Here is a 24,594-nt window from a genome sequence, read left to right on the forward strand (position 1 = left end):
GTCCGGCAGGCTGTAATGTGCCTAATCAGTAGATGAGATGCTGTTCCTCGAGCTTGCGTTGATGTTCACTGGAACACTGCAGCAATCCCAGGACAGAGATGTGAGCATGAGAGCAGGGGGGAGTGTTGAAATGGCAAGCAACCGGAAGCTCAGGGTCCTGCTTGCGGACTGAGCGGAGATGTTCCGCAAAGCGGTCACCCAGTCTGCGCTTGGTCTCCCCAATGTAGAGGAGACCACACTGTGAGCAGCGAATACAGTGCACTACATTGAAAGAAGTACAAGTAAATCGCTGCTTCACCTGAAAGGAGTGTTTGGGGCCTGGGATAGTGAGGAGAGAGGAGGTAAATGGGCAGGTATTACACCTCCTGCGATTGCAGGGGAAGGTGCCCTGGGACGGGGACGAGGTGGTGGGGGTAATGGAGGAGTGGACCAGGGTGTCGCGGAGGGAACGATCCCTTCGGAATGCTGACGGGAAGGGAGGGGAAGATGCGACTGGTAGTGGCATCACGCTGGAGGTGGCGAAAATGGCGGAGGATGATCCTTTGGATATGGAGGCTGGTGGGATGAAAAGTGAGGACAAGGGGAACCCTGTCACGGTTCTGGGAGGGAGGGGAAGGGGTGAGGGTAGAGGTGCGGGGAATGGGTCGGATGGTTGAGGGCCCTGTCAACCACAGTGGGGGGAAATCCTCGGTTGAGGAAAAAGGAGGTCATATCAGAAGCACCGTCATGGAAGGTAGCATCATCAGAGCAGATGCGTCGGAGACGGAGAAACTGGGAGAATGGAATGGAGTCCTTACAGGAGGTAGGGTGTGAAGAAGTGTAGTCGAGGTAGCTGTGGGAGTCGGTGGGCTTATAATGGATATTGGTAGACAACCTATCCCCAGAGATGGAGACAGAGAAGTCGAGGAAGGGAAGGGAAGTGTCAGAGATTGTACTGATATTGTATGCAGTTTGTGTTCCATGAAATGTTATCATACTTATCTAGTGTCTTTATTTAAAATCAGCTATCGATTATTGCCATCATATTGTTTATTCTGATAATCCCAATAAAGAAAATAACTTTTATATAGTGCCTTTCAAGTCCTTGGAACATCCAGTGCAGTTCACAGCAAGTAAATTATTTTTGAAGTATAGTCACTTATTATCAATTTTATTTCTGACTTGCATTTCAGGAGCAGAGCTATTGCAGTTTCCAGCAGTTGATCTAAAATTGTCTAGAGTTTGCTGAAGCTAGGCATCATTAAGTTCTTCACAGCTGTTCCAGGTTTTCCATATGATTGAATGCATTTTTTAAATTATTGATTTATCTTTGTCTAACGTCTGAAATTTAAAAAACTATTTTAAATTAATTATTTTATTTACAACAGGAGAATATTGCTAACTTGCTCACCAATCTTGCAATTCTCAATGGTTGCTGATGTAGACTATAAACAGAGGTATAGGTATTGCTTAGCCTGCATGTTAATAGCTTGGATCTCAGGGACACTCAATGTCTAAGCCATCTATAGCTTTAACCGACCCATTTGCCTTGCTACATTAGAGTCAGTGGTTTCCAATTTGGATAATTTATCTACAGCTTATCCAATAACAAAGCATCGGGCTTTGTTGAATTTTCTTAATTTCACCAATAGCCAGTGATTAGAATTTGTGACTGGGAACAATATAAATAAGAGAGCTGCTACTTAAACCGTCATCAATGTTGAGAGTCTTTATTGTTATTGTTGAGCCCCATGCTTTCTGTCTGTGCCAATCAAATCTTGTAATAAAGGAGATAGACTAATGGAGATTCCTTAAATTAATTAGAAGTTGTTTAAATAAACTCAGTTCAGATAATGAATTAATTTCATTGCCTTTTGTTTCAGGGTTTGCTATGACCGCTGCTATTACTATCCAACAGCAGCAACTTTTGTGCTGTCTGCAATGTGGCATGGAGTGTATCCAGGCTATTACATGACATTTTTAACAGGAATACCAATGACCTTAGCAGCGCGTGCAGTAAGTAATCATTTCATATTTAGTTTTCTATATTAATGCGATCTTGTACCTACAGTATTTAAGATTCTTTTCAATGTTTCTCTTCTTCCAAGGGTCTAAACTATTTCAATTGAAAATAGTTTTTTTGTAAAAATGGAGGTTTGAAAGTCTGCAATGATATTCCCTTAATTTAAAAGATTACATTTGTTTGGCAAATTTATTTAATTGCTTTGACTTATATCTGTCAATTGTGAATAATATATAAATGATTCAGGAATGGCAGAATGTGTTTTTATGTGAGTCGGATGGATAGGAGAAATTCCTTTTTTTTGTGCAAAGTCCTAGCCAGTTGTGACTCGTGTCCATAAAACAGATTCTTTTCATTGTGTAGATAACCAGTATGCACACAAAAAAAAATGCATGTTTTTCATAGCTCTTCTAAAGTAAAGATTCAGTGCTTTGCAGAGTAAGCACATACTTGCTCAAGGGGTAATAATATGGAGTCAATTCTGCACTTCCACGAAGCATGCGTTATTAGAGAACAGCCTTTCTACCTATTACCGTAAATGGATAAGAAATCAGGAGATGCATGCCTGTGATTTTCTGAGATGTGTCCCTTGTGAGTCCCACCTCCCACTGACCTCGAAGACATTGTTATCTGAAGTATTACATTCATCTATGCTGTTTTTCTAGATTAGAAACAACTTCCGATCCTACTTTATCAAGTCACCAACTGTCAAATTATTTTATGATGTCATAACCTGGATTGCAACAATGATCACAATAAGCTACACAGTTGTGCCATTTGTTTTGCTGTCAGTGGAGTCATCTCTAAAATTTTACAGGTAAGCTGAGAGAGTCTGTTACCTGAAAGCCATAGTTCTTATTAGCATATAAAATGTTCTCATAGATAGAAACATAAAAAATAGGAGCAGGAGTAGGTCATTTGGCCCTTCGAGCCTGCTCCGCCATTCATTATGATCATGGCTGATCATCCAGTTCAGTTGTCTGTTCCCGCTTTTGCCCCATACCCTTTGATCCCTTTAGACCCAAGAGCTATATCTAACTCCTTCTTGAAAACATTCAATGTTTTGGCCTCAACTGCTTTCTGTGGTAGTGAATTCCACAGGCTCACCACTCTCTGGGTGAAGAAGTTTCTCCTCATCTCAGTCCTGAAAAGTTTACCCCTTATCCTTAGACTATGACCCCTGGTTCTGAACTCCCCCACCATCGGGAACATCCTTCCTGCATCTACCCTGTCAAGTCCTGTTAGAATTTAATAGGTTTCTATGAGATCCTCCGCCACCCCCCCCCCCCCCCCCCCCTCACTCTTCTGAACTCCAGCCAATATAATCCTAACCGACTCAATCTCTCCTCATACGTCAGTCCCGCCATCCCAGGAATCAGTCTGGTAAACCTTTGCTGCACTCCCTCTATAGCAAGAACATCCTTCCTCAGATAAGGAGACCAAAACTGCACACAATATTCCAAGTGTGGCCTCACCAAGGCCCTGTATAATTGCAGCAAGACATCCCTGCATCTGTACTCGAATCCTCTCGCTATGAAGGCCAACATACCATTTGCCTTTTTTACCACCTGTTGCACCTACATGCTTACCTTCAACGACTGGTGTACAAGAACACCCAGGTCTAGCTGCATATTCCCCTCTCAGTTTATAGCTGTTCAGATAATTTGCCTTCCTGTTTTTGCTACCAAAGGGGATAACCTCACATTTATCCACATTATACTGCATCTGCCATGCATTAGCTCACTCACTCAACTTGTCCAAATCACCCTGAAGCCTCTCTGCATCCTCCTCACAACTCGCCCTCCCACCCAGTTTTGTGTCATCTTCAAATTTGGAGATATTGCATTTAGTTCCCCCATCTAAATCATTAATATATATTATGAATAGCTGACGTCCTAGCACCAATCCTTGCGGTACCCCACTAGTCACTGCCTGCCATTCAGAAAAAGACCCATTTATTCCTACTCTGTTTCCTGTCCGCCAACCAATTTTCTATCCATCACAATACACTACCCCCGATCCCATGCGCTTTAATTCTACATGCTAATCTCTTATGTGGGACTTTGTTGAAAGCCTTCTAAAAGTCCAAATAAACCACATCCACTGGCTCCTCCTCATCAACTCTACTAGTTACATCCTCCAAGAATTCTAGAAGATTTGTCAAGCATGATTTCCCTTTCATAAATCCATGCTGATTCTGTCCGATTCTACCATTGTTCTCCAATTGCTCTGCTATAAAATCTTTGATAATGGACTCTAGAATTTTCCCCACTACTGATGTCAGGCTGACTGGTCTGTAAATCCCTGTTTTCTCTCTACCTCCCTTTTTAAATAGTGGGGTTACATTAGCTACCCTCCAATCTGTAGGAACTGTTCCAGAGTCTATAGAATCTTGGAAGATGACCACCAATGCATTGGCTATTTCTGGGGCCACTTCCTTAAGTACTCTGGGATGCATACCATCAGGCCCTGGGGATTTATCGGCCTTCAATCCCATCAATTTCCCCAACACTATTTCTCGACTAATACTGATTTCTTTCAGTTCCTCTCTGTCACTAAGCCCTGTGTTCCCCAAAATTTCTGGTATGATATTTGTGTCCTCCTTTGTGAAGACAGAACCAAAGTATGCATTTAGTTGGTCAGCCATTTATTTATTCCCCATAATAAATTCCCCTGTTTCTGACTGTAAGGTACCTGCATTTATCTTCACCAATCTTTTTCTCTTCACGTACCTATAGAAACTTTTACAATCAGTTTTCATGTTCCCCGCAAGCTTGTTCTCGTACTCTATTTTCCCCTTCTTAATCAATCCCTTGGTCCTCCTTTGTTGAATTCTAAACTGCTTCCAATCCTCAGGTCTGTTGTTTTTCCTGGCAAATTTATATGCCTCTTCCTTGGATCTAATGCTATCTTTAATTTCCCTTGAGCCATAGTTTGGCTACCTTTCCCGTTTTACTTTTGCGCCAGACAGGGATAAACAATTGTTGCAGTTCATCCATGCGCTCTTTGAATGTTAGCCATTGCCTATCCACCGTCATCCCTTTAAGTAACGTTTCCCAATCCGTCATGGCCAACTCGCGTCTCATACCTTTGTAGTTTCCTTTACTAAGATTCAGGACCCTTGTCTCAGAATCAACTATGTCACTCTCCATCTTGATGTAAAATTCTGTCATATTATGGTTGCTCGTCCCCAAGGGGTCTCGCACCTTCAAGCATGGAAAGTTAAGGGCGATTTAATAGAAGTTCAGAATTATGAGGGATTGATAGAATAAATGGGGAGAAACTGTTTGTTTCTGCCAGCCGAACGGTCAGTAACCAGAGGGGCAGATTTCAAGTCATTGGCAAAAGAACCAGAGGGGAGATGAGAAATTCTTCTTTGCGGCAAGTTATCTGAAATCCACCAACTGAAAGGTTGCTAGTAGCCGATTCAACAGTAACTTTAAAAAGAAAATGGATATATACCTGAGAAGGAAAAATTTGCAGGACTATGTGGGGGGGAAAAAACAGGTTGAGACTATTTAGAGAGCTCTTCCAAAGAGCTGATGAATGGCCTTCCTCTGTTGTATGATACTTGGTTTCTGTATAAAGTATATGGAAATTAAATCATTTGCATATGCATGTGATACAGAGCTAAGCAATCCACAACCAACTGATTAGATCTAAGCTCTGCAGTCCTGCCACATCCAGTCATGTATGGTGGTAAACAATGAAACAACTAACTGGAGGAGATGGCTCTACAAATATCCCCATCCTCAATGATGGGGGAACCAAGCACATCAGTGCAAAAGATAAGGCTGAAGCACTTGCAACAATCTTCAGCTGGAAGTACCGAGTGGATGATCCATCTCGGCCTCCTCCTGAAGTCCCCAGCATCACAGATGCCAGTCTTCAGCCAATTTGATTGACTCCGCGTGATGTCAAGAAACAACTTAAGGCACTGGATACTGCTAAGGCTACGGGCCTGACAACATTCCGGCAATAGTCAAAGTCCTGGAACTCCCTTCCTAACACCACTGTGGGTGCACCAACTCCACATGGACTGCAGCGGTTCAAGAAGCTGGCTCACCACCTTCTCGAGGACATTTAGGGATGGGCAATAAATGCTGGCATAGCCAACAATGCCCACATCCCATGAATGAATTTTTAAAAATCATGCCTATGTTTAGAATAATATTGCCCTTCACTCTGGTTCTTGTATGGGCAAAATACTTCTCAAGCATTGTTGATTTTTCAACCAAATCCATATGTTTCGCTAGTTGAGGGTTCAGTATGCGAGACTGAACAAGAGCTTTCTGATTTACTTATGCAAAATAAATCTTTAGCGATGCCATGCACTGTAGTTCAATGGATGATCAGCATGTGCTGTGTACTTTGTCAGCTTAGCTTAGTTTGTAAAGCATTTATTTCTTGGGGGAAGGTAATGGGTTGATGTCCAGTACAACACTTGTGATGCTGCTTTGACTTGACATGAAACATGATTAAGCAGTAATGCCTGTTGGGTGAGACAGTGGACATTAATGATCCCAAGATACTACTTTGGGAAAAGAACAATTTATTACACTAAAATTCCTTCCTAAATTAAAACTACCAGAAAGCATAAACTAGTGAGCCATTTTGCTGCTGTTTTGTGGAACAATGCTGATGCAGAGTGCTTGTGATATTTGCTCAAATAGCAAGTCACTTCACTTCAAAAGCAAACAATTCAGCATGTAAACATTTTGAAGCATTTGAACATACTCTACAGGGCAGTTTCTGCTCATCTGTGGTGTTTTTCTGGTGCAATTTGCCCAAAATTGGTGTAACCTGTGCAAATGATCACGGAATTTTAAGCCCAAATTAAGTTCAGAGCAAAATGAGTTTAAACAATCTTTTGCACTAGTTTTAAAAGCCCAATGCCAGAGTCCGATCTTGCCCAGACAACTGGTCACACCCCTAGAATGAATTAATCAACATTGGGCGTTTCTGCTAACTGCACCAGTTTTCAAGCCTTCGAGGAGGCTTTAAAAATGGAGCCCGTTTTTAGATACAAGGACACTAATGGGAAAGTTTTAGATTTTGAATGTAATTTTTTTAATTTACTAAAACTGACTTCTGTACCCCAATAAAACCAACAAATTTTTTTCTTTAAGTCATTTTCAGTAATTTAAAATTGTTAATCAGGTGATGGATTGACGCTGATTTAAAAATGTGTTTTTTGTGATAAACCCATTTACACCTAGAATCAAACTGCACCAAGTTACTTTTAAATATATCAATTAATATTTTTAAAAGCAATCTGATTGCACAGATTCATAGATTTTGGATTTGATGATTTGCAAGTGAGTTTATGCAAAAGCTAGAGAGGAAAATAGTTTCTCAAAACAAGTGCGATTTTTGCCTGGATTGTGCCCAAAGCAGAAGCTCTACCCCTACATGGGCAAGAATTCTGTTGGTGCCAGAGATGTTTACCCAGATTCTTTGTATTTGTTTAATATAAAGCCAATTCTTCATTTCAGAAAGATTGATTTCCATGTAAAGTGCTTGAGCAGGGCTGTGTGGTTCAATTTAGTTAAAGGGGAAGGAAGGTTCAGGAAACTCCTTTTTTTTTGTTTGTTTAAATTACTCAATTTTATAAAGCAAATTGATGGACAAACAGCTTATTTTGAGTCTTGGAGCAGCTTCGTAGGAAGGAGTAAGGTAAGGGTGTGACTCCGCTCTGGCCTGAGAGCTAAAGGTCACCCAGGAAAGGAAATACTATTGGCTGGGGATGCAGGTTTTCCAAACCCTCTGAGATACGTATGTGTGCTCCCTAACAAATTCAGGGAAGCCATGTTCCAAATACAACTGGATGTCATTACTTCAATGAAAAGCATATTTCTGAATTTTCTGAATTGTCTTTCCTTGGTCTGTTGAAGGACTGCTGACAGCAATGGTTCTAATTTTTTTTTTTGTGTAAATGATAATGCTTAATTTGGCCATTTTTCTGAAACTCGACAAATAACACTGCTTATAATAGTGAATCATAGGATCTTGTGTTATTGATGTGTTAACAGTAGGTTTAGGAGCCCCTTTTTGGTTCGCTTATGGCAGAGTAGGCATATAAAGATTAAGGTAGTAAAGTAGTTTGGTTGCAATTATTTACATTAAACTCACTTAGAAAATTTAAGTTTTCCAGCAAGGATAATTTACCAGAACTATTGTAGTACTCGAGCATAACTTTTTTTTCCTGTAGTTGAGATGTTAGCAACACTGGCAAGGTGGTTTTTTTATTTATTGCCCAACCATAGATGTCCAGAGGGCATTACGAGTCAACTATGGACCATAGGAACAGGAGTAGGCCATTTAGCCCCTATGTAATGTGTGGCTGGAGTTGCGTGTAGGTCAGGTAAAGGTGTCAGGTTCCCTCCCTAAAGGACATGAATTAACCATTTGTGTTTTTGACAATCTTGCAGCCTTTGTGATCATATTAGTCAAATCTCCGTACCTTTCACAAAAAGAATGGGTTTGTAGATCTTTTCATCTCATAAGGCGTGCTTACATATGCTTGCAAAGAAACTGCAAATATCTGCCAGGCACACCAAAGCTTTGTGTCCATCTAAACAGATACAGTATCGATTCTGGATGATTGGCACAGCTACCATGTTGGGCATTATGGGAAGCAGCCAAGAAGCCTTGGGTAAAACAGCAATAATAGTTTACCAGACATTGCTGTGAGCTCTCCAGAGTAGACCTAACAAAGCAGCGTGCTTTTCTCAGCCTAGCTACAAATGAGAATAGATAGCCAGAGGATTTAAAACTAATGCAATATTTTTTAGCAGCAGTTCTCTATTCCTGTCTGAAACAGGTCTTTTTAAAAATTTGTTCATGGGATGTGGGTGTCGCTGGCTAGGCCAGCATATATTTCCCATCCCTAATTGCCCTTGAGAAGGTGGTGGTGAGCTACCTTCTTGAACCGCTACAGTCCATGTGGGGTAGGTACACCAACAATGCTGTTAGGAAGGGAGTACCAGGATTTGGACCCAGCAACAGTGAAGGAACGGCGATATAGTTCCAAGTCAGGATGGTGTGTGGCTTAGAGTGGAACTTGCAGGTGGCAATGTTCCCATGCATCTGCTGCCCTTGTCCTTCTAGGTGGTCGAGGTCGCAGACTTAAAAGGTGCTGTCTAAGGAGCCTTGGTGCGTTATTGCAGTGCATTTTGTAGATGGTACACGCTGCTACAACTGTGCTTCGGTGGTGGAGGGAGTGAATGTTTGTTTGTGAATGGGGTGCCAATCAAGCAGGCTGCTTTGTCTTGGATGGTGTTGAGCTTCTTGAGTGTTGGAGCTGCACCCATCCAGACAAGTGGAGAGTATTCCATCACACTCCTGACTTATGCCTTGTAGATGGTGGACAGGCTTTGGGGAGCCATCAGGTGAGTTTCTCGCCGCAGGATTCCTAGCCTCTGACCGGCTCTTGTAGCCAAAGTATTTATATGGCTGGTCAATGGTAACCCCCAGTGGGGGATTTAGATTGTAATGCCATTGAACGTCAAGGGGAGATGGTTAGATTCTCGCATGTTTGAGATAGTCATTGCCCGGCACTTGTGTGGCGCAAATGTTACTTGCCACTTATCAGCCCAAGCCTGGATATTGTCCAGGTCTGGCTGCATTTCTACACTAACTGCTTCAGTATCTGAGGAGGTGCTGAACATTGTGCAATCGTCAGCGAACATCCCCATTTCTGACCACCTGATTGAAGGAAGGTCATTGCTAAAGCAGCTGAAGATGGTTGGGCCGAGGACACTGCCCTGAGGAACTCCTGCAGTGTTGTCCCAGAGCTGAGATGATTGCCCTCCAACAACCACAATCATCATCCTCTGCATTGGGTATGACTTCAACCACCGGAGAGTTTTCCCCCTGATTCCCATTCAATCCAGTTTTGCTAGGGCTCCTTGATGCCTTATTCAGTCAGATGGTGCCTTGATGTCAAGGGCAAATCACTCTCTCCTCATCTCATGAGTTCAGCTCTTTTGTCCATGTTTGAACCGAGTGCCACTGAGCAGGTTATTGCTAAGCGTGTGTCGCTCGATAGCCCTGTTGACGACACCTTCCATCGCTTTACTGATTGAGAGTAGACTGACGGTAATTGGCCGGGTTGGACTTGTCCTGCTTTTTGTGTACAAGCCATACCTGGGCAATTTTCCATATTGCCGGGTAAATGCCAGTATTGTAGCTGTACTGGAACGGCTTGGCTAGGGGCATGCCAGTTTCCGGAGCACAGGTCTTCAGTACTATTGCTGGAATGTTGTTAGGGCCCATAGCCTTTGCAGTATCCAGTGCCTCAGTCGTTTCTTGATATCACGCGGAGTGAATCGAATTGGCTGAAGACTGGCATCTGTGAAGCTGGGCACTTCAGGAGGAGGCCGAGATGTATCATCCACTCGGCACTTCTGGCTGAAGATTGTTGCAAATGCTTCAGCCTTATCTTTTGCACTGCTGTGCTGGGCTCCCCCATCATTGAGGATGGGGATATTTATGGAGCTACCTCCTCCAGTTAGTTGTTTAATTGTCCACCACCATTTATGACGATGTGGCAGGACTGCAGAACTTGGATCTAATCTGTTCGTTATGGGTTTGCTTAGCTCTGTCTATCGCATGCTGCTTGCGCTGTTTGGCACGCAAGTAGTTCTGGATTGTTGCTTCACCACGTTGATGCCTCATTTTGAGGTATGTCTGGTGCTGCTCCTGGCATGCCCTCCTGCACTCTTCTTTGAACCAGGATTGGTCCCCCAGCTTGATAATGTTAGAGTGGTGGATATACTGGGCCATGAGGTTACAGATTGTGGTTGAGTACAATTTTGCTGCTGATGATGGCCCACAGCGCCTCATGGATGTCCAGTTTTGCATTGTTAGATCAGTTCGCGATCTATCCCATTTAGCACAGTGGTGGTGCCACACAACACAATGGAGTGTACCCTCAATGTGAAGACGGGATTGTGTGGTGGTTACTCCTACAAATACTGTCATGGAAAGATGCAACTGGCAGGCAGATTGGTGAGTACAAGGTCAAGTATGTTTTTCCTTCGCCACCTGCTGCAGACCCAGTCTAGAAGCTATGTTCTTTAGGGCCCGGCCAGCTTGGTCAGTAGTGGTGCTACTGAGCCACTCTTGGTGATGGATATTAAAGCCCCCCCACCCAGAGTACATTCTGTGCCCTTGCCATCCTCAGTGCTTCCTCCAAGTGCTGTTCAACGTGGAGGAGTACTGATTCATCAGCTGAGGGAGGGGTGCGTTACGTGGTAATCAGCAGTAAGTTTCCTTGCCCATAATATGATTAGGATCATATTATGAAGGCAATAAAGTAGCTCAATTTTAATTTGTCATTTTATAGCTGATAAGTAGCTTTAGTCTGTTAGGATCAGGTGAGGAAGGGTCACAAGGCTCCCCGCTTGTCCTTGTCCTTGTTTGATCAACAGTTTATTCCTTTTTAAACAGTGGATGTGCTTAACACTTAAGTGAGTGTTTTACCTTTACCTTTGTTATGATGTAAAAGACAGGTTTTCTTGAGTTTAAACAAGTAAGAGGTGAGTTTATTGTACTTAATCTAAACCTGATCTAAATAAAATATTACGCTACACATTCTCACACACGCACTCACGAGAATCTCTCACACAGATTAGAGTGATGAGTAGATTTGTGGTTGGATTAGAGTCCAGAACAAATAAAAATTAATACAGTCTGTGGGGTTGGATGATTCCGTCCTCTTCTAGCTGAAGTTGTGTTCTTGAGGTCTTCGGCTGGCAGAAGTGTACTTTGTGGCTGGCCCACCTGGCTCAGGGTTTTCTTGTAGGCAAAATTGTAAGTGGCTTTCTTCCCCTGGTGTCTTTGTCTTGGATCCAGCACCCAGCAGTTAGGCTTCTCACACCCCACCAGGCCTTCTCAGAGAGGACAGGAGAGAGAGGGAGAGCCCTTCTGGCTTCAGCCAAGAATGAGTCACTGGCTTGTCTGCTTTGTCTAAGGGAAACTCCCAGCTTTCACGGTGATGGACAGATGGTCACATGACTCTCCCTGTATTGTCTGGAACCTTCTAATGAGATTCAAGTTTAGGAATTTCAGTCCCTTGGGCCTCAAGATGTTGACATTTACACTTGGAAGGGTTGGCCCTTTCAATGTTTGTCCCAGGATGGCTCTGAATGTCCTGCTAATGAAAGCAATCTCTTCTGGTTCACTCGATAGCGCAAGCCATTGTTTTGGGTACAGGCTCATATGTGTGTCTCCTCTTTGAGACCTTGGAATGTGCAAGGTGTTCAAATGCACATTACGGTGCCCATCTTGGCTGCCAGGTTTTTTTTTTAAAGTTAACTGTACAATTCCAGCTCTTTGTTTCTTTAAAAGTTTAATGTAGGTTTCCAATCGATGAATTAAAAAAAATCCTCTTTGGGCATAGCAATTTTCCCTTAACAGTCTATTTGAACTACATATCCTCTCCTCTGGAGAGCTATTGTGTTGTCCTTTTTTTAAAAAAAAACCTTTGTGTGGCATTTACATAATTACAAATGCTGATATGTTGTGGTTTTTGCATAGCTAACGTGCTGAAATAAAGCAAGGTGAACATTTTTCTTTTACGTCTTATTAGTACAAATACCACTTTTGATGGACTTTTTGGAGCAAGCTGTTTCATGGTCAAAGAAAAACGTTAACCTCGAAGTTGAAGGTGGAAAAAAAAAGGCAATTCCTCATTCCTTTGTCATATAACCGGTGATGAAGACTGGAAGAACATGAAATGAGGAAAAATAATAATTCCCACAAGCCTGAGAACATTTGAAATGTCACTTGTTTTGTATGGCCAAACTGAAGAGATTGTTATCGTCATCATTGATAGCTTAATGAAAGCAATAGGTACAATTTAGGCTGGTTTAAAGCAGGGTCTTATTGCTAACATCTATAAAGTAACAGCCACGAACAGTTTTAAATCAGTTTACAATTTTCGCAGAAAAATGGAAAGAAGTCACTGACTTTGATCCCAAGACGTGAGTATAATCATCAGAATGCCTTGTAATTAAAATGAGGTTGACTTTCAGACATTGAATATAATTTCCAATTAATTCAGTAAAGCCACATACTTTGGAAAAGCCACCTTAAGCAGATGGAATCTTGCACCATCTTGGAGATACTAATTTAATTTGTGATCTAGGGTATGTAAATCAACTAAAAAAGGGGAATTATTCACCATAGTTGCCCTCCATTCACCAACTGAAGATGTTAACCACACCTAGTATGTCTCCCATCCTTTCTCAGGTCTTTGCTGTTCAGACATAATCTGACCGTTTTGGAGTTATCATTTTTCAGTGTAATACAAGGTTCGAAACATTCCATTTTTGAGGGTTCTGGTGGTGTATTTTAAGTGATTAAGGAACTGCACTGAATTCCTGTCTTGTAAAATTCAATGGAAATAGTGCAGGAGGGGAGGGAAAAAATCTCTCCAGATGCTTGGCCAATGATAAATGTAATGGGACAAGTGTACATATTCATACATCTACTGACTATAGAAGTTAATAATCCCCAGGGTATGGGCGAGTGTCCTGTTATGTAAAGAGTAGGATATTTGGCAAGTCATCTTTCTTTCTTGATGAACCAAGTTTTTTTTTTAAAAGTCCATTATTCCTATCAATTCTCAATTGTATGAGAGTATTTTAAAGCAGTGTTTGCTGCTCTAGATTACATCTCATTTAGACACACATCAATTTTGCCCTGCAATGAACTGTATAACGATCATCATTTAGATGGGTAGCTTTCTTAGTACCAAAGAAATATTTTGAAATGAGTGAATATTTCATCAGTTTAATTCTCAGTTTCAGTACTTGCACCTGCTTGCTATACTTAACTTTAACTTTTTCTTTCCTAGGTCTTGGTATTATTGTCTCCACATTGTTGCCCTGTTGATCATATTAGTATTGCCAATGAAGTCAAGACGAAAGGAAAATGAACAGAATCGCTCAAAGCAGAAACGGCTAGAAGTGGAAAATGTGCTGACCATAAACAGTCATTCTGCTATGAATAACAACTTAAACCAGATACCAAGACCATCATGAACACCAAGTGCATTTGAATGGGAAGTTAGGACTGCAATTAAATTCATTACCTTCTTTAACTATTGAAGGCATATCAAAGAGGGTACTGTGCTGTTGGACTTTTGCATAGTATTCTGATGAGACAAAATACTACAAATAAATTTTATGAAATGCCACACAGAAGCAAAAACTCATTTATATTTAACTCAAAGTGGAGGAAGAATGAAAATAATACACAATTAATAGCACTATGCTGACCATAAATAGTTAGCTGGTTAGAATTGACCTCTACTGTGCACACTACTCCAGTCCAGAGATTACCAGTTTTCTTACCCTCTATTAAGATGTTGCCTTCGAGAGGTTATAACCGCACTTTTAGATAAGCCATGTAGTTGTTCTGTATGAGGTCATGTACAGCCAATCCAACTAAATATTTTGTACAAAACCAAAATTGTGAGAGATCCCAGGTATGATGCTTTGTCCCATTCAACTGTTTCAAGGTGGATAAGTCTTACTGATGATGACTCATCCCAAAGAGCTGCAGTTGATCTGTGAAAATTGACATGACTTCAGTGTAATGAGGGTGGGGTGATCAAACAACTTGCTTCGTACTGTTTTTTTTTAACTTAAAAGTTTTGAAGTTAACTTGATTGATCCTGTAATAAAAACAAAGTGCTGGAAATACTCTGCAGGTCTGGCAGCATCTGTGGAGAGCAAAACAGACTTAAGGTTTCAGGTCAGTGACCTTTCATCAGATGAAAGGTCACAGACCTGAAACCTTAACTCTATTTCTCTCTCCACAGCTGTTGCCAGACCTGAGTATTTCCAGCACTTTCTGTTTTTATTTCAGATCTTCAGCATCCACGGTATTTTGCTTTTTATTTGATCCTGTTCTGTTTTTGTTTTATGAATCAACTGATGCAAAAATACTGAAATCTTTTTGTATACTATATACAAGAAAGTTGCATTTGGTAAGATATTAATTAGTTCCTTTATAAATAAATCTATTTCTTCTCCTCTTTCCTCCATCCAGTTTTTTTTTGGGAGATTTGGAAAGCCATATGTAAGTTAAGCTATCTGAGACTGCATTTACACTATAACTGTAGCTGTGGGGGAAATGTGCAAATCCAAAGTCAGGGCCTGAACTGGCTCCAGAGCAAAGGGTACAAGACTCTCTATTTTAGGGAGTTAGCCTCATTACTCACTACCAGTTGATTGTTATGAGAATCTATTGAGTGAATCAGAAAACAATTTTTTTTTTTAAACTCTCTTTTTCACTGAGTGCTCTGAACTTATGTAGCTTATAGTGGCTTAGAACCTGAAGGAATGTGGCATCATGTGATTTACAGCATTCAGGATGCCCATTGAAGTAGGTTACAGGTAAATAAACTAGTTGGTATGTATTTTAAGATTGTGTTCATTGGCACCCAGTAAGTCAAACTTGACAGCATAGCTTTCCTGATCAGATAGTATTGGTTAAAGTTTTATATCTGTTGCTCTGTTGCTGTTGTGTGAATTGGATAGATAACGAGGAGGATAAAATATTGATTCCACTTTGGGGTAACTATTCCATTTGCTCTGTGTAGGTACAGGTGTGGCATTGATTATATTGAGGCCATGCAGCATGTTTGGGGGAGTGAAAGATAGGATAAGTGAAAGAAATTGGCTCTTTTCCAACATAAAACTTGCAATGGAGCACTACACTCTGCACTGAGTTAGGCATGTAGAAAAGTTGCAATGTAATAACTTGCACAGAGACATTGAGAATTTAATTTTCAAGATAGCATATATATGGAATTTAAAATCAACTTGAGATATTTTAATTGTGTGATTTGGGTCTTTGGAACATGTTATATTTTTCTGAATTTAGTATCCAAACCATAAATTGCACATGGCATTTTAAAGGGTCCTTGCTTAGAAATCGGGAATTGAGTGGTTTAACTTCCAAGACTGAGAATTCCTTTTGTATTGAATTGGCCAGGTTAATCTGTGGAATGTGGGAAGCTGCACTTTCTGCAGGAAGTAAGTTTGGCTGTACAGCGCTTTGAGACGTCTCGTAGTCATGAAAAGTGCTATATGAATGCAAGTTTTTTTTTTTGCAGTGTAAGCAACAATCACTTGTCTTTCACTTTAACTGGATTCATATCAATACTCTGCAATTATGTTGTGATGCCTTTTTCTTTGTAAAACCACTTTGTAGAAGAGTAACTTCCTGCTGTAAGACTAATTCCAACAGCTGCTATCTGTAAAAGTCCAGCTTATTTTATTTTAAGGTAAATTCTTAATGTTATTAAAATAATTGAGCATAGCAAAGTTTGCTATTGTTGCATTGTCCACTGTTTAACATATGTGCATTATAATTTGATTTTCACTAATCCAAAATACCAATCCTGCAGGCACAGAAATTTATACTTCTATCTGATTATTCTATAGTGCCTGTAGTTTGTGTTCAGAGTCTAATGATCAGCTTTTTTCATTTGACTGCACATTGTTCTGTTCTGTCCATGTGATTGCTCTTCATGATAATCTGTAGCTATTATTAGACCTTTTTATTTTGAAATATATGTTTTTCAAGCAGAAGGCCTCTGGAATTGTCTCTTCCCCCCCCTCCCCATAAAGATTTTTCTTGCATACAATAATTTCTCCCCAGCATTGTCCTTAAATTTATAAGTGTTTCAACTGGCGGTGTATTGTGTGGCAAATTTTTTAAAAATTTGTTTTGTCTAGGATACCCGAATACATTGAAATTACAATGCAGAGAAAGGCCATTTGACCCAACACGTCTGTATCTGTGTTTACTCTCTATGTGCGCAAATAATTCTGATCATGTTTACTCACCCTATATTCATATCCTTTCATTTCTCCTTTCTCCCCCCACCCCCCCCCCCCCCCAACCAAAACTCCTTCATCCACTTTTCCAATCTAAGCTTGAATGTTGATCTAGTTTCTGCCTCAACCACTAATCGTGGAAATGAATTCTTCAGCCTCTTGGCTCTTTATAGATTCTCCTGCCCGTGTTCTAAATCTCTTGCACTTAATCCTGTACCTGGGGCTTCTCGTTCTATACTCAATCACTATCCTGTTCCATCCTTCAATAATTTAAAGCACTTGATCATGTTGCCTTGTAATCTGCATTGTTCCAGCGAGAAAAGGCTCAGTTTTTCAAATCTGTTTTGTTTCTGTTTCCTCATACCAGGCAGCATCCAAGTGAATCTGCTATACCTTCTGAAGCCTTAGTATCCTTCCTATAGTTTAGAGTCCAATATTGCTCACCTACTGTAAATAAGGTCTTAAGATTTTGTATAAGCTCAGCATTACTCCAATAGCACTTTTTTTGAAGCCTTATTAGCCTGCAATGCTGTATTTATGTACTGTGAACCTGTACCCCCACATCCAGCAGATAACCTATTTCCATTCAAAGTGTAATTACTGAACTTTTGTATTAAAATGAATCACCTCACACTTGGTGCAATTTGAGTTCCATCTCCCCTTTCCATTTTTAACATTATCTCAATGCAGCTTCGTTCGATCTTCTAAATAATTACCTGTATCTCTTATTTTGGTATCATTTATAAATTGTTGTTACTCCCTTTAGGCCTATATCAAATTATTGATATACACATTGAACAGAAGTGGCCCACAACTGAGCCCTGAGAGACAACACTAACTTTTCACATTACTCTGAAACTCCTGCCCTCTGTTTGCTCCCTTCATAAACAATTTTAATCCAATTTGTTATCCTCTCTATAACTCGATACCTGTAAATCTTGCGTAATCTCATGTGGAACTTTGACAAAGGCTTTCCAAAAGTCCATGTACGTTAAATCCACTGCATTTCTCCCATCTGCCATGTCTGTTATCTTCTCAGACTTCTGAATTTTGTCAAGTACAAACATCCTTTTTGCGATTCATGCTGGCCAATTCCAACTTTTTCTGTATCTAGATAGGTGATCATTTCATCCTTAAAGATTCTCAGGTAGTCCCTACCACAGATGTTAACTGGTCTGCGGCCAGATTAGCACTATCTCCTTTCTTAAATGGCTACCACCTTTTGTGTCCTTTCATAGGATGTGAGCATTGCTGGCAAGGCCAGCATTTGTTGCCCATCCCTAATTGTCCTTAAGAAGGTGGTAGTGAGCTGCTGCCTTGAACCAAGACAGTCCATCTGGTGCAGGTATGCTCACAGTGCTGTTAGGAAGTGCCAGGTTTTTGACCCAGTGAGTTAAGAAACGGCAATGTAGTTTGAAGTCAGGATGGTGTGTGGCTTGGAGGGGAGCTTGTAGCTGGTGGCGTTCCCATGTGTCTGATGCCCTTATCCCCTACATGGTAGAGGTAGGTTTTAAAGGTGTTGAAGGAGGCTTGGCGAGTTGCTGCAGTGGATCTTGTAGATGGTACACACTGCTACCACTGTGCGTCGGAAGTTTAAGGTGGATGGGGTGCCAATCAAGCGGGCTGCTTTGTCCTGGTTGATGATGAGCTTCTTGAGTGTTGTTGGAGCTGCACTCATCCAGGCAGGTGGAGAGTATTTTTTGTAGATGGTGGACAGGCTTTGTGGAGTCGGGAGGTGAGTTACTCACAGCAGAATTTCCAGTCTTTGACTAGCTCTTGTAGCCACAGTATTTGTGGCTACTCCAGTTCAGCTTCTGGTCAATGGTAACCCCCAGGTTGCTGGTGGGGGAATTCAGCAATGGTAATGCCATTGGACATCAAGGGGAGATGGTTAGATTCTCTCTTGTTTGAGATGGTCATTGCCTTGCACTTAAGTGGTAAGTAACAGTTGCACCACACATCAGCCCAAGCCTGAACATTGTCCAGGTCTTGCTGCATGCATGCACAGACTGTTTCAGTATCAGGAATGATGAACGGTACTGAACACTGCAATCTTCAGTGCACGTCCCCACTTCTGATCTTGTTATCTTGGGAAAGTCATTGATGAAGCAGCTGAAGATGGTTGGTCCTAGGACACTACCCTGAGGAACTCCTGCAGCAATGTCCTGGGGCTGAGATTATTGGCCTCCAACAACCACAACCATCTTCCTTTTGTTCTAGATATGACTGCAACCAGTGGAAAGTTTTGCCCCGACTCCCATTGACTTCAATTTTGCTCAGGCTCCTTGATACCACACTTGGTCAAATACTGCCTTGATATTAAGGACGGTAACTCTCCCCTCACCCCTTGAGTTCAATTCTCTTGTCCATCTCTGGACCAAGGCTGTAATGAGGTTTGGAGCCAGTCTGCTGGCATACATCCATGCTCAATAGAGCCCTGAAATGTGAGATATTGTAAATTGCGATAGTGGATGTACAATGCAGCTCTCAAGTCGTGAACCTACACCTGAATCCATGCCTTATAAAATTGCTTCTGTCATTAGTTGAGCAATCTGCAGTTGAAGTGCTATTTTGTACTTCATTGTACTTAAGTTGGGTGTTAATAGCTGTGAGAAAAAACCTCCTTCAGTCATTTTTCCTCTGAGCTAGTTAATTAAGATAAGCATATATCAAATTTTAATGTGAAACATGTACATTATTCTGTGCTTAGTAATGTTAATTACTAAATTACTAATATGTCAGGCCCTAAATAGGATCACTTTGACTGTTCTTTTTAAAAAGTAAACCGAAAAATCCTCTGCAGTTTATCTGAAACAATTTTTCTTATTCGTTCGTGGGATGTGGGCGTCACTGGCTCGGCCAGCATTTATTGCCCATTCCTAATCGCCTTTGAGGAGGTGTTGGTGAGCTGCCCTGAACTGCTGCAGTCCTTTGGGTATAGGTACACCAGTGCTGTGAGGAAGGGAGTTCACAACAATTGCTCCATTGATCCATTCATTCATATGTTGTATATTGCAATCTTGTTAAATATACATCCCTCATTCAATTTTTAATCAGAAATCGAGAAACTTAAATTATCATTGAGCACATTGAGCTTTTCCATAGCACAACTGTCCAACATAATAAATTATTGGTTTGAAGTAGTTATGGGATGACAAATTTATGAAAAAGCCAAGAATTATGCTTTATGAAGCTCGATAAATGAAGCGGCATACACCACCACATCAACTTGTAATATATCTGATCCGTTCTTTGTACTTAAAAGTTTGTTTCAAGGGCAGTTTTTGAGAGGGCCAAACATAATCTAAGTCCCTTGTTTCATGGGTTTTAATTAACTTTGGTTTCAATGTACTGGCCTCGGGTGATATGATTATTAAGACTATTTAAGGCAGAGTAATGGTAGTATTTTTATTCCATGTATATGTACCATCAATGGTACATTAATGATACACCCAATAGACCATTACTGGTTTTATCAAGTTTACAAGTTACACATATTTGCATTTGAATATTTCTACACTTTCCCACATAATGCACTGAATTTAAATTACATTCCGGTGCAATTCCGTACAGGAAAATGAAGAAAAAAATTGAGCTAATGTCTAAAGGTAAAATATTAAGTTCTTATTGGTGGTCATTTCTTTAAAAAAGAAAACATGGCTCTGGATCTCTTGTAATTTGTTTTTGGATTTGACTGCTACAAATATATTTGGACTGGTTGCAGAAATGATTAAAAGGAGTAAAAAAAAAACTTTTCAAATAGTGACTTTGTAAGAATTTTATTTTTCTATTATCACATTAGACAGGAGTTACAGTTTCTTCCCATCGAAAGAAATGTTCAGTCTTGATGCATGCTTAAGCTGAATATAATCACCAAAATATGCCTTTCCAATTTTCACTCGGTTTTTAATTCTTATAGCAAAATTATAGTAAATATTTTGGACTAATTTTTGTGTAAAATATTTTGTACTTGTAACCTACGAGGAAAAAACTTTACTAAAGTGCTGCACTGATGTTCTTTCAAAGATTCTTCACCTTTGTATAGTGTGGCAATTATTTTTGATTGTTTTGATATACGATGTCAGCTGTTCAAGTGATTATAACTTCATATAACTGTTTCATTTGTGTGATTATCAAAATTTGATTAAAACAATTGTGAAGAATTTGTCTTTCCAAAAAAAAACTGGAAGTTGGGTTTTGTTCTGTTTAATGAATACTTAGAGATGAATTCTTACAAGGGATATTCCCTTGTGGCCAGAGTTCTGTAACTTGCTATTTGAATTGACAGATTTATAGTGCCATTAATGGATGCCATTGCTGCTAATTTCAGGAGTGGGTATTTTTGTTTTAACTTTTTTAAGACTCGTTATTATTTTTTTTTTAAATCATACCTTGCAGACAATGTCCCAGACTAAAGGCCTGCTGCCTGACCCGAACACGATGGGACCCAACGACGTGTCTGGTTTGGGTCGGGTCACTCCTGGGTCCAGGTCGGACACGCACAGGAAGTCTTGCATTTTACTCTGCTGGAGTGTAGAAGTTAAAAACTTACCTGAGCTGGAGTCTGGGATGTCAAGGAGGGAGTCTGCACAGTGAGCATCTCAATGCCGTCCTCACGCTCACACTGCAGCTTCCTTAATCCATCCATCCAAAAGTGGCATAGTGAGTGAGTGCACTATGGAATCAAGGTAGGTAACCATTCCGGTGATGGGGTCTAGCTGGGTCGGGTCGGGCACGGGAATAAGTGGAGGGGCTCGGGTCCAATGTGGTTCTGTCTGGTTCGGGTTGAGTTTTTATTTCCTGACCTGAGCAAGCCTTTATCTGGACATCACCATCCCTGGGTATGTCCTGTCCCACTGGCAGAACAGACCTACCAGAGGTGGCAGCACAGTGGTATACAGTTGGGAGAGAGCTGCCCTGGGAGTCGTCAACATTGATTTCAGACCCCATGAAGTCTCTTGGCATCAGGTCAAACATGGGCATGGAAACCTCCTGCTGATTACCACCTACTCTGCCCCCTCAGCTGATGAATCAATGTTGAACACCAATTGGAAGAAGCAATGAGGGTAGCAAGGGCACAGAATGTACTCTGGGTGAGGGACTTCAAAATCCATCACCAAGAGTGGCTCGGTAGCACCACTGCTGACTGAGCTGGCCAAGTCCTAACGGACATAGCTGCTAGACTGGGTCTGCAGCAGATGATGAATGAACCAACAAGAGGGAAAATCCTACTTGACCTCATACTCACCAATCTACCTGTCGCAGATGCATCTGTTCATGACAGTATTGGTAGGAGTGATCACCACATAGTCCTTGTGGAGACGAAGTCCTGTCTTTACATTGAGGGTTCCCACCATTGTGTTGTGTGGTTCTACAACCGTGCTAAATGGTATAGATTTCAAACAGATCTAGCAACTCAAAACTGGACATCCATGAGGCACTGTGGGCCATCAGCAGCAGCAGTATTGTATTCACCCACAATCGGTAACCTCATGGCCCTGTATATCCCCCACTCTACCATTAACATCAAGCTGGGTGACCAACCCTGCTTCAATGAAGAGTGCAGGAGGACATGCCAGGAGCAGCACCACATACCTCAAAATGAGGTGACAGCCTGGTGAAGCTACAATACAGGACTACTTGGATGCCAAACAGCAGAAACAGCATGTGATAGACAAGGCTAAGCGATCCCACAACCAACGGATCCGATCTAAGTTCTGCAGCCCTGCCCCATCCAGTCGTGAATGGTGGAGGACAGTTAAACAACTGACAGGAGGAGGAGGCTCCACAAACATCCCCATCCTCAATGATTGGGGAGCCCAGCACATCAGTGCAAAAGACAAGACTGAAGCATTTGCATCCATCTTCAGCCAGAAGTGCTGAATGAATAATCCATCTCAGCCTCCTCCTGAGGTCCCAAGCATCACATGCCAGTCATCAGCCAATCTGATCCACTGATATCAATAAATGACTGAAGGCACCGGATACCGCAAAGGCCATGGGCCCTGACAACATTTCAGCAATTGTACTGAAGACCTGTGCTCCAGAACTAGCCAGGCCCCTAGCCAAGCTATTCCAGTACAGCTGCTGGCATCTACCTGGCAATTTTGAAAATTGTCCAAGTATGTCCTGTCTACAAAAAAAAAGGATAAATCCAACCCGGCTAACTACCGCCTATCAGTCTATTCTTCCTCAGAAAAGTGATGGAAGGTGTTGTCGACAATGCTATCAGCAATAACCTGCTCAGTGACGCTCAGTTTGGGTTTTGCCAGCGCCACTCAGCTCCTGACCTCATTATAGCCTTGGTCCAAACATGGACAAAAGAGCTGAACTCCAGTGGTGAGAGTGACTGCCCCTGACATCAAGGTGGCATTTGACAGAGTATGGCATCAAGGAGCCCTAGCAAAACTGAGGTCCATGAGAATCGGGGAAAATTCTCTCCACTGGTTAGGGTCGTACCTAGAACGAAGGAAGATGGTTGTGGTTGTTGGAGGTCAAACATCTCCGCTCCAGGATATCAACCCAGGACTTCCTCAGGGCAGTGTCCTCGCCACAACATCTTCAGCTGCTCCATCAATGACATTCCCACTTCTGACCTTTATGATGGAGGGAGGCTTGCTGATTGCACAACGGTCAGCACCATTCGCGACGACTCAGTTACTGAAGCAGTCAGTGTCCATATGCAACAAGACCTGGACAACATGCAGACTTGGGCTGATGTGTGGTGCAAATGTTACTTGTCACTTAAGTGCTAATATTGACCATTTCAAATGAGGTTAACCATCTCTCCTTGATGTTCAATGGCATTACCATCCCCCACTATCAACATCCTGGGGGTTAACATTGACCAGAAACTGAATCGGACCAGCCACATAAATACTGTGGTGACGAGATGGCTAGGAATTCTGTGGCAAGCAACTCTCCTCCTGTCTCCCCAGTGCCTGTCCACCATCTACAAGGCACAAGTCAGGAGTGTGATGGAATACTCTCCACTTACCTGGATGGATGCAGCTCCAACAGCACTCTAAGCTCGACACCATCCAGGACAAAGCAGCTCGCTTGATAGGCACCCCATCCACCACCTTCAACATTCACTCCCTTCATCACCAATGCACAGTGACAGCAGTGTGTATCATTTACAAGATGCACTGCAGCAACTCGCCAAGGCTCCGTCAACAGCACTTTCAAAATCCATGACCTCCACCCACCTAGAAGAAAAAGGGAAACAGAAGTATAGGAACACCACCGCCTGCAAGTTCCCCTCCAAGCCATGCACCACCCTGATTTGGAACTATATCGCCATTCCTGCACTGTAACTGGGTCAAAATCCTGGAACTCCCTTCTGAACAGCACTGATATATACCTACACCACAAGGACTGCAGTGGTTAAAGAAGGTAGCTCACCACCACCACCTCGTGGGCAATTAAGGATGGCCAATAAATGCTGGCATAGCCAGTGATGCTCACATCCCGTGAAAGAAAACAAGGTCAGTTTTCACATGTACACAGACACCCAGCTCTATCTCACCGCTACCTCTCGACGACTCCAATCTTCTTCAGTTATTGGACTTTTCTGACATTCAATACTGGCTGCGCAAGAAATCTTCAATTAAATAGAGAAGACTGAAGCCATTGGGCTAGATTTAACCATAACAATCAACGTCCCAATGCTTCGATCATTTGTGGGACTCTTGGGATGGGTGGGGTGGTGTGTGGGAGGTGATTTCCTAGGCA

The 24,594-nt window shown here is 41.7% G+C and overlaps 1 protein-coding gene across 1 annotated transcript in view; it reads left to right on the forward strand.

Moving 5' to 3' along the window:
* Positions 1-20,994, forward strand: part of LOC137356496 (lysophospholipid acyltransferase 2-like) — a 156,845-nt gene extending 135,851 nt beyond the window's left edge. The window contains exons 11-13 of the mRNA XM_068022387.1: positions 1,863-1,995; positions 2,668-2,819; positions 13,866-20,994. Coding sequence (XP_067878488.1) covers positions 1,863-1,995; positions 2,668-2,819; positions 13,866-14,052 — 472 coding nt within the window. The 3' untranslated portion in view covers positions 14,053-20,994. The remainder of the gene's footprint in view (positions 1-1,862; positions 1,996-2,667; positions 2,820-13,865) is intronic.
* Positions 20,995-24,594: the final 3,600 nt, after the last annotated feature.

This window comes from Heterodontus francisci, chromosome 3 (genome assembly GCF_036365525.1).
Source record: "Heterodontus francisci isolate sHetFra1 chromosome 3, sHetFra1.hap1, whole genome shotgun sequence".
Classification (NCBI taxonomy): Eukaryota; Metazoa; Chordata; class Chondrichthyes; order Heterodontiformes; family Heterodontidae; genus Heterodontus; species Heterodontus francisci.